Below are 11673 nucleotides of genomic sequence, written 5' to 3' on the forward strand. Positions count from 1 at the left end.
TACCATTCAGTTGAATAATACACCTCTCTCTCTTCGACTGAACAATCAGCCCATTCTCTGCGGCCCTGAATCCCATCCAATTAGATATTGAGTACCTTTCTTTTTTTAAATGAACAGAAAAAGTGTTATTAGTTTAATAAAAACTTGCGTTTTTTTCCTTCTTTTTTCCCTACATAACTTGTAGAACACGAGATGTGTATTTTTGGAAAATAAATATTCGGCTCTCTTTCTCTCAGGCCTTCTTCATTCAACATCCAGTTTCAATGAGGTTAATTATCTGTCTCCTAATTTGCCTCAGGGTGCACACACACACATACACACACACACACACATACACACACACGCACACACACGCACACACACGCACACACGCACACACACGCACACACACACACACACACACACACACACACACACACACTGGGAAAAGAGTAAATGTATGTGACTCCACATGAATCTTCAACCAACAGCAACAACAGTGTGCACACACACACATGCACATTTTAAAATCCATTTAATTTAAATTTAAATTTATTAAGTAAAAACATGACAATAAATGTCACTGGACACCAGAAGTTTTCCTAATAAAATGATGATACATATTAAATTGACTCACATCCGATTTTGGATTTTAGTTTAGTTCTACTGCTAAAAACCACCCTGTTTATTTGTTTACTTTAGTTGATTCCGTGTTATAATCGTTGACACACACTCTAGCCATCTCAAAGCACTACATGTTTTTAAAAGGCACACACACAAACACACACACAAACGCACACACAGAGGCTGACAAACAAACACACATACATGCAGGAGCCAGAGAGCGTGGTAAAAAAAAGGGTGAATAGTGAAAAGCACCTATTTATCCCGGCTCCCTCAGGTCTCCTGGGACACACACTGCTGCGAACAATGACCGGTTTAAGTCCATCCACTGACCTGCACACACACACACACACATACACACACACACACACACACACACACACACACACACTCTCACTCCACTGCGAGCAAAGGTCCTGCATTACTTAAGTAAAAGTAAGTATTATCAGCTAGATGTATGTAAAGTAAGTCAAAGTACTCATTAGTCAGTCAAATCTTCCATGTCAGTGTTTCACTTGTATATATATGATGTATTATACTTGATGTAACTATATTTGTAACTATACAGACAGTTTATCAGAGAAATTCTTATTCAAAATCACCACATTTGAAGGTACGTGTTTTTCACTGAACACCAAAGGGAATAACAATGATGAATCTGTAAAGTAACTAAAGCTGTCAGACAAATGTAGTGGGAGTACGAGTACCTTAAATTCATACATGTACACCACTGGAGTCAATGTACCTCGTTACATAAGGACATCTGAGACTCCACACTGACCACTTGAGTCCAGATCAAAAGACTTCTATAGTCCTCCAGAAAGCGTTTGCTTCCATTCATTATTGTACAGAATGCAACGCGTCACAATAAACACAACGTTCACACTTAAAACTAAAGACATTCGGAGATTACTCTGTTTCTCCCCTTCTCTTTATCTCTGAGGTTTTAAAATATACGTAGCTTCATTTTCCCACCCTTCCTCTCGCTTTCTCTCCTTCTCTCTTTGTTGATTTCTTTTTCCTCACGTTCTTTATTTCGTCTCTGTCTCCTTGTCCCCCTTCCCCCAGTTTTCCCATCTCCATGCTCCATCAGAAGCACCACAAAGCCTGCCGCCTGCCCTAGCAACCACCGCGCTGCCGCCTCTGCCCCGGCAACAGGCCGTCGCCAGGGTTTCTGACCCCTGACCCCATCACAGCTGCTCAGCCATCGCATGTCCCACAATCCCCTGCTCCCTGCTCGCTCCCGTGACCAGGGGGTCACACGCGGGAATCAGACGTGAATAAGGCTGCATCGCTTTCACTTTGTCCTCGGTCCATTTCCAAAAGAGGGGGAGAGGTGAGGAAACGAGGAGAAGTGAGAAGAGGAAACGAGGAAAGGATGAAAGGAGGAAAGGAGAAGAGACAAGGAAAGAAGAGCAAATGAAAGGAAGGCAAGGAGAGGGCAAGATAGGAAACAAGGACAGAAGATGAGAGGAGGGAGGAGACAAGAGAGCATTTGGAAAGACAAACGGGAGAAGAGAGATTAAAGTGTAAGGGGAGAGAAGATGAGGAAAGAAAGAAAAAGGAGAGATTAAGGGAGGAAAAAGGAAACGAAACTAGGAGAGAAGAGGAAAGCAGCAAAATGCATGAAATCCCATGTGGACCTTGCTGTGTTTATGCTGAAGAAAAAACCCAAAACAATGGACACACATGAAAAGGTGCCTTGTGATGTCCAGACGCTTGACACTATATAATATCACACATGGATGGCACTTTAAGGAGAAAGCAGTAGTTTCTTTTAATTTTAGACTATAAACTATAAACCCAATGTTCGCAGACTTCGCCAAACGTCAAGGCCACGCCCCTTTTTGCGGGATCAGAAAACCGAAGCTCCTTCAGACAGACGTCAATGCAAGTTGCTGTGGAAGGTCGACTGTGGTCTCCTTGGTGAAAGTCACGGAGGCTCGGGTTCTCTCCTCAGGCCAACACTGTCAGCACTGTTGCCCTTGTGTTGAGAGGCGTGGCGAGGCGTAATGAATCAATGGTGATCGCCGTCATGCTGTCGGATAGTTTATACCATAATCATTACATTTAAAATACAGTGTTTTCCCGCATATTCTTATTTTGTATCACCTCTTTCAAAGAAGCATTTCAACCCGAGTGTTAAAAGATAAATTCCAGTTTATTGTATAAATATTTAATTATGTTCGACTCAGCTGACTGACTCCAACTTCCACTCCTCTCTCTGTTCAGCTGGCAGTTTGGGATAAACAGCTCCGTTTTACCATTAAAGGTAACGATCAAACAACAACAACAACAACAACAACAACAACAACGACATGCTTCAACACAGGGGAAAGATTGGCCAACCCAGTGGACTGTGTGTGTCGCAATAACAAAGCAGATCAGTGCACTGTTTGAGCTGCTCTGTGGGTGAGTGTGGATGCAGGGTCGAATGTGTGAAAGCCTGTGTGTGTGTGTGTGTGTGTGTGTGTGTGTGTGTAGGTTGCCTATACATTTGAAGACCAAGAGTCCTCAGGAGGAGAGAAAAATAAAACAATGTGTCTCTTCGAAGGGGTTGAAGTGACATGAAGTGATGAATGTGACATTTTCTTTTATGAAACGCGCTCACCGTGGTTTAAATTGTGCGATAACACAAGCCTGTTTTTTACCTTTATTATTTTCGTTTTATTAGATGTCGCTGCGTTGCCAGGTGAGCGACACACATGGAGCATCTAGCAGCTCCAGGGCCGGATCCTTTGGCCAACAGCGGATGGAGACCAAAACAGAGCGGAAAGGGCCGTGAATACTGGACGTTGCCAGGTGGCCAGAAACACAACTGCTAACGAGTGCTAACGTAGCTCTGGGTGTCAATAAGCAGCTGTTCAAATGGCTAAACAAAGTTCACTATCAACTCTGTAAGGTGATAATATTTCAAGTGATTTTAGCTCCTTAGCGTTTGCTTTTATTTGTTTACTCAAACATAGAAAACTAAACGAAAATTCCCAAACACATTATCCATCTCGGCAATGCCCTTTGTGTTTATTTAATCAAGCCATTTTTCATGGTACATTTATGTACACATATACAGTAGATATGGCAATGAAATGCAAATAAAGAGGAATCTTCAGTTGTTTTCTGTGTGGGTTTTAATAAAGTCATATGTTACCAGCCCGGTCTCCTGAGAATTACATTCCCATACAATGAAACTGCATCATCGAGTACTTTAGTTGGCTAAACTTAACAGAGTACCGTTGTTGCGTTCTTTTCGTTTTGTTTCAATTTGTAGTCAATCAAAACCAAACTGAGATGTTTATTTTGGTATTAATTAACTAGTTCTCTCACGTTTTGTTGTTGTTGTTAACCCCGTGTTCGAAAACTGTTCCATCCGGGACGATTTGCCTTTCAAAATAATTGAGAGTGAAGTTTACTGAGAAAAAAACAAAAAAAGTATAGAAAGAAGCCAAAAGAAACTTCAGTGTTTGTTTGTCATCCATTGGCAGCTGGACTGACTCAGCAGACAGCCATGGACTATAGTGGTTTGAGGGAAAAGGTCAAATAAATTTACAAGAAAATACAAATACAAATAAACATGTAAGATGGCACCCAACGCTCGCTGCTCTTTGTAGTTTTTTCGAGGCGGTTCGTTCTGAAGTTTCAGAGCTGCGGTCGGTCGGGTGACGTGCAAGGGGAGGGAGGGAGGGAGGGGGGGGGGGGGGGGGGGGGGGGGGGTGTCAAGCTGAGAACAGCAGCTCAGGGTGGTGGAGCTCACCACAGAAACTACATATCTCATTACAAATGCATCACAGAAATGAAAGGAACAAATAAAGAAACGAGTGAAGTTTAGTTTATATGCTCAGCAGGGAGGGGGGGGGGGGGGGGGGTTGTGTTCAGTGTTTGCCTCTGTCTGCATGTGTGTGTGTGTGTGTGTGTGTGTTCGCTTCCAGGTGCTGTCCCCAGTGTAACCTGAGCTGGTCATTTATTAATAAATAATGCATCGGGACCAGTCAGCCGGTAGCTCCAGGTTATTCTGCCATTTGCCCTCCAAAAAGAACAGATACACGCACACACACACACACACACACACACACAGACACAAACAGCAGAGTACACAACATTACAGGAGACAACGTGACTGTTTTCATCTTCAAGATTCAATTTGGGGGATTCTTTATTTTGTCGTGTCACCTGGAGCTGCCCCACCGACCATGAATCCAGAATAGTAAGTTTCTTTCTGGTGTGTTATTTCCTACGGGACACTCATGTCCTGAATACCAGCGGGAGACACTGACGTCTGCTCTTTGGCTGCTCACAGGGAAAGTGACTTGTTTCTGAGCTGGATAAAGTGTTTGCAGTCTGTTGTTAATGCTGCCTTATATCTCCATACTGACGTGACTACAACTGCAGCCTGTTTGTTGCTACTAATGCTTTAGCTCCATCCTACGATTGAGTGATGATGAGTATAGATATGCTGCTTTAATGCTATGATGTGTGTGAAATACCAAATAGATGATGTTCGTACTGACTTTCAGGGGTCGAGCGTGCAGGGTTACAGAGTTCTTGTTCTGCATCCACAGTTCGGCTGTTACTTGCAGTGGGATCGCTCGGCCCCTGTGGGTCATGGGAACTGTAGGCACTAGAGCCCGGCTCGGTCACCACATCAAAACTGGGCTCGGTCGCCACATCAAAACTGGGCTCTCTCGCCACATCAAAACTGGGCTCTGTCGCGGTGCTTTCAGATGCAGCCCGCTGGATTATTCTAGTAATAAGAGGTTATTTTTAGAAAAGGTAATCTGCCACATTATCCAGTCCCTATACAGCGCAGGGGGCTTGTTTACATGCAAGCACTTTAAGACTCTACTTAATGTGTCTTTAATCGTTATTCCATCATAATTATAAGCTACAAAGGTGACTTAGTGGCAAACAGTCCCCCTCCTGCATCCTAGTGGAAGTCACTGAGCTGGCAAATGTTTTCATGTGTGTCTGTGTGTGTGTCCTCCAGCGACTACCTGTTCAAACTTCTTCTGATCGGTGACTCTGGAGTCGGAAAGTCATGTCTGCTGCTGCGCTTCGCGGTAGGCTGATAAAACACCCCCTACCCCCCCACCCCGCTCACCCTAACCTAAACCTGATTCTAATCCGAACCTTAAAACCAAGTCCAAACCCCGAAACAGACATACACACACCTCATTCTACACAACTAACTGTGTGTTGTTGATCATATGTTACACCCCCCCCCCCATAGGATGACACCTACACTGAGAGCTACATCTCCACCATCGGGGTCGACTTCAAGATCAGGACCATCGACATGGACAGCAAGACAGTGAAACTACAGATTGTAAGAGAAACACCTCCATCTTTGTTTTGTTAAAATGTGCTAAATTAGATATTCAGAGCATATCTATTGCCACATGGCATGCACTGCTGGCCCGGCAACGTAAACAAAGACAGGGATGCTCGGATTACAGCACACACACACACCCACACCCACACGCACACCCACACGCACACACGCGCACACGCGCACACGCGCACACGCACACACACACACACACACACACTTCCCTTCGGCTCAGGTAGACCTTTATGTGACTTTATCTTTACGTAGATAATAGTTGTTTCCTGCTATATTAATGCTCTGAATATGATATAAAAAAACCTTGAAAGCAAAACAAGTCAGAGAACACTGTGTCATGTAGAAGCTCGGTTGTTCTGACTTCCTGTGTGTGTGTGTGTGTGTGTGTGTGTGTGTGTCCCTCAGTGGGACACCGCAGGTCAGGAGAGGTTTCGAACCATCACCTCCAGCTACTACAGGGGAGCCCACGGCATCATCATCGTCTACGACGTCACGGAGCAGGTCAGCGTGTGTTTCTGCCACGGCCTCAACAACACAATAGGAGAGAGCTTGAACATTAACTTCGGCTCCTCCTCCTCCTCCTCCTCCTCCTCCTCCTCCTCCTCCCCTCTCTCTCTCTCCTCTCCCCAGGAGTCCTTCAACAATGTGAAGCAGTGGCTGGACGAGATAGATCGCTACGCCTGTGAGAACGTCTCCAGGCTGCTGGTGGGGAACAAGTCTGACCTCGACAGTAAGAAGGTGGTGGACGTCGCCACTGCTCAGGTAGCGGTAGCACATTAAAAACACCCGACAACATGAATTGGATGTTTCAAAACAAGATTGGCAGATTTGTTACAAGCCATGCATGATGTGAACTCATAAATGATGATGGTGTAGTTTGAGAATATAAAGCAGTGACACCACCTTCAATATTAAAATGCCTACATGTCAACTCATCAATAATGGAAGCCTCTGAGGGGATTCATTTCCACTCACTTTTAATACATGAGCACATACGCAAATACTTTTTAATAGAAATATGAATGCAGAGTACTTTTACACTGTGACGATTTAGCATATGAACAGATTTTTCTTTTTTCTTTAATCGTTCCACTTCCTTCCTCCACCCCTGGTTCCTTCTCCTCCCCCCGCGGCCCTCTGTCCCCCTGCAGGACCTGGCCTCGTCTCTCAAGGTCCCCTTCCTGGAGACCAGCGCCAAGAGCTCGGACAACGTGGAGCGGGCTTTCCTCACCATGGCCTCGGAGATCCACAAGCGCGTGGCCAGCGAGGGAGGGGGGATGCAGGGCGAGTCGAAGGAGGCCCGGGCCCAGAGTGCCAAGATCAACAGCGCCCCGCTGTGGCTGGGAGGGGAGAAGCAGACGCCGCAGGCCGCCAACTGCTGCTGAGCAGGGGGGGCGTGACCAAATGTTCCAAACCAGAGGTGTGTCATTGTAGGCACATCTGTCGAGTTTCAGGACCATGTGATTGTTATGCTTTGGACACACAGTTATTGTCAGAATGTTGACACCTTTGCTACTAAACTAATAATATGACCGTGTCAGGAAGAAAAAACGTGTTTTTAGCTAGACTACAATCTATTTTGGCGCTTGGTATTTTTTTATTCAATATTTGATAGCATTTCTTCTTCATTGAGGGCACACAGATGACAGGAATGAAATAATTCGGCCAAATGAACAACGAGGACCGTGTGGGTTTGGGAGGAGGACCACTCATTACTCAAAAGTTAAGATGGAAATAGCAAAGAGTTTTCCGACAAGTCACGTGCAACAATATTTGACTAACACAAAATGAGAAGAGCTGTATGATATCATGAGTTTGAGCTGTTAGATTTAAACGGTGACTTCCCACCTTCCCTCAGAGGTGATTGATTGCATTTTACAAGTTGTTTTTGTGTTTCGCATGTTGTTCGCATATTCAAATAAAGACATCTCAGGAGTCTTGATGCTGGAAATATGGTTAATAAGATACAAATACATAAACAGGAGACAACATTTCTATGTGCAATTATCTTTATAACTAGTTTCTGTGGTACAAAAACCACAATCTGAACTCTTCTTAGACTCTTTCAAGCCGAGGTGAGCTGGAGCCAATCAGGGTTCAACGAATACGAGAATCGGTCAAAATAAAAATTAATGAGAAAAAAAAAACTATGAGCACTGGCCAGGTCGGCCTGGATTGGATCGGCCGTTTGGGAGTCGTCCTCAGTTTTTAGTGCATTTTCTGATCCGTCTCCTCACCAAGTGGAAGATCACCATGGCGGTTCAAAGAAACCAGAACATGTTCATCATAGGTTGTTGTTCAAGTTATGGAGTTATAATAAGCAAAGCACAGGATCGGTTTTCTGGACAGCATGACTAATACTCGAGCTAAAAGTCAAGATATTGAAGCCTCTGCCGCTGTTCTTTTTTAAATCCGTCTCCACAGAGTACTCCAACTTTATGGAAATGAGATGCTACATCCCTGGAGTACCCCTTTAAAAATGAATATAGAAGGATTATAAATTAACCTGTTTGAGTGAGCCAGTGTTACGCAGCCAGAGTTGCACTTCTCGAGGTGGGAGGACATGACACGGAGGAGCTGCTCACCCATAATCTTTACCAACTAATTGTTATAGTATCGCTAAGTTCCAGGAAGCAGTGATTTAAATGTGCTAATTGAAGAATGTCAATTAGCCAAAACCGGAGGTTATATCAACCGAAATCAATTCAAATCCAATTTGCCGAACCTCCTTTGTCAGAATGAAATGCTCAGTTGGAGCAAATAAGGAGACACACAGCAGCTGTTCAAGGCATCCACATTAATAAACGTTCAAAAAAGGTCCCGTGCAAAAACCTTGTCCATAAGCGAGCGTTCAGTCAGAGACGGCCTTCAAGGCAAGAACAGGGAACGCTGCAGGGCGAACGCTTCCAGGTCACCACATGATTGGCCCTGTGTGGCAAGGGAATTGTAGTCCCGGGTATGATGGACGACGAGTTAAAACCAAAGATACAATACGTGAAATATACAACAAGATAGATATTGTAGTTTATGCATAGCCAATTTAGACCCCTACCCTAAAGGGTAGCTTCACTGCGAAAGTGAAGACTGGATATTCTGTTTAAAATGCAGCCTTACGTTGTATTTCACAGATGAGCTCCTCTTTTCTAAAGACTGGATCTGTTGGTCAAGGTATTTCAGTGCAGTGTTGTGAGCAACGTGAGCCTGAGGACTGCAAATAGTCAAACAAGACACCAAGACTTGTTTTCAACTCCAGGGACTTCTGTTTGAAGTTTCCTGGAGACGAAACAAGTTCGCCATATTTGTTTGCTGCCAGCTAGAAGAAAAGTGTTGCGATCTGTTTCTTTTTTAAATCGTGTGATACGGCTCCCGTTAATCCGGTTATTCCATCCACATAAACAAAAAGCATACCCATACATTTTAATCAGGATTACGACTCTTTAGATTCCAACAATATTTCACATTTTACCTGCAAGGGCATCCAAGTATCCATGTGAGGATTTTTTTTATTCTTACAGTGACACGATGGTTCACTGCAGATGTAATCAGCTGGACATTATTCCATCAACCAGAGCCTGTAGAATTCCTCGTGCACGAGAGTTAGGCTGAGAGTCGTCTCATTGATGCTTTCTATCCCGACTTCAACCAGAGGACAGCTGCTGTTTGATCACTCTCCCACCTGCAAAGTGGGAATTCTGAACAGGGTTTTTCTATCAAAGTTAGTGTTGGTCAGTAAGGGAGAATATTTAAATCCAGAATGTACAAAATTGAAATGCAAAAGTTCATACAAAGTTAAAAATCCCAACATATTTTTGACCAATATACCATACGTTTAAGTCATCACTGGCACATGCATCGTGAATACCGCGGGAAATTAGACTGGACTACACGCAACTGTCACTGTTCGCCTGGGATCATCTTCAGAGGGGGGAGACACGAAAAACATAAAAGATAAACCCTCCAGCCGAGAGAAGAGAAATGTATGGAGAGCATTCTCAGGGTCAAAACATGTCCTTTCAGTTTGCCAGTCCCCCTCCTCCTTCCCCCGAGGGGGGGAGCGCGACAGTCTTCAAAGTGTTGTCTCGAGAGATTAATGAAGGGCCGGCCATCTTTTTTCAACATACGCTCCTCCCCCAGCATGTGTTGAAGACGCCTCTCCTCAACATGCGCACAGATAGCAGCCGTGTCCCAAGGTGAAGCTAGCTGCTGCAGCCAGGATGGATTTACAAATATGAGCCATGACTCACTGATGGGTTCTTTTGACTCAGAAGAGGCACGTATGCGCTGCAGACCCCGGTACTGATGGACTGCCTCTTACTGGGGAAGAGGGCAAATATGAAACAGGATGAGGGAGAAAAAACTAAACGCAGGTGAGCTGCTGTTAGTTGTCCTTCCACTAGATGTCAGTCTTGTTCTGACTTTCAGCTCGGTTGCTGCCGCCTCTGCTGCTGGAGGGACAAGCTGTCAAAGTGAGCCTGGCTGACAGCATCAGTCACATATGGATCCCCCCCCACCCCCTCTCGCTCAACCAATCTACCTCTCTCATCATATATCCTTCTCCAACAAGTCTCCTCCTCCTCATCTCCTTCTTTCCTCTCCTGATTCCTCTCTCCTCCTCTGCCTGTTGCCGTTTCATTCCGGGACAACGTCGAGGCGGAGAGTTTATCAAGGCATGCACAGATGTTTGTGTAACAGCGACAGTCTCACCAGCGGTGAAAGATGAATCTAACATCCTGACCAATAGATTGAAAAAAATGATATGGAATAATATTATCAACAAATATAGCAGAGCTAGATGTTAAATATGGTTAGAGAGAAGTCAGAATTGACCCAATCTGGTCATTATAGCACCAATGGGTTAACTTTACCCATGGATAAAAAGCCAACCGTAGGCCAAACATAAGCAAAGGTTGCTTTGATCCAGTGTTTATTTTGTGTTACAATTGGGTAATTTTCCCAAAATGAAATATGGCATGGTTGCGAACGGTGATAAAAACAAGAATTCAATTCAGTTTATTTTGTATTTCAGCAAGAAGGTACATGTCACAGAGTTCCTGACAGCATGCGTATTCTCCATGCACGGCGGCGTCTGGTAAAACTATCAATTTGTGTCAATTTTTAAAAGGACAAACTTGACCCTGTTTCCAAGAATGGGTCGAAATAACTTTTAGTATGAATAAGCCAACATAAAAAAACAAAACTATCAACAACACAAACATTCGAACAGGCTAAAGTTAAGTCTGCTGCTACAGAGTCAGTTTTGAAGATTAAGTGGTCAGAAGACAAAAAATAAAAGAAAATCTTACTGAACGATTATTATCGGCATGAATCTAAAATGCATGGCATTGCATGGATTATCCTTTGTCAATCAAAAACATGGCAACTTGCTTCCTCTACTACACTGATAACACGCATTTAGACAATAATGCCACCTAGCGGCCTCCATCAGTATTGCAATTCAAAACTGGAGACCAACAGAGCATTGTAGTAGAATAAAAGAAGGTTTACATTTGTCAGGATGCAGTGGGACACCGGTATCGGCACTGTTATGGACCTTATTATATAGATCGTGTATTTGCCATATTGTGACCCCATTAACTACAGTATCTTGGTCAATGGCTTGGAAAATTCCCTCTCTGGGTTGCAGTCATTCAGTCACAGCCGCCCACTGTTTCTATTTTTATTGTCATTTTCCTTTAAAATACATATTCACACTGGTACTGGATCAGCACACA

General features: G+C 44.0%; 1 protein-coding gene across 1 annotated transcript; it reads left to right on the forward strand.

Moving 5' to 3' along the window:
- Window positions 1–4594: 4594 nt before the first annotated feature.
- Window positions 4595–7788, forward strand: LOC117728060 (ras-related protein Rab-1B-like). The gene is made up of 6 exons (XM_034528758.1): window positions 4595–4804; window positions 5585–5657; window positions 5828–5923; window positions 6347–6442; window positions 6572–6703; window positions 7093–7788. The coding sequence occupies exons 1-6, from the start codon at window positions 4791–4793 to the stop codon at window positions 7324–7326; spliced, it is 645 nt and encodes a 214-aa protein (XP_034384649.1). The 5' UTR covers window positions 4595–4790; the 3' UTR covers window positions 7327–7788.
- The last annotated feature ends 3885 nt before the right edge of the window (window positions 7789–11673 follow it).

The sequence above is a fragment of the Cyclopterus lumpus genome, chromosome 25 (genome assembly GCF_009769545.1).
Source record: "Cyclopterus lumpus isolate fCycLum1 chromosome 25, fCycLum1.pri, whole genome shotgun sequence".
NCBI lineage: Eukaryota > Metazoa > Chordata > Actinopteri > Perciformes > Cyclopteridae > Cyclopterus > Cyclopterus lumpus.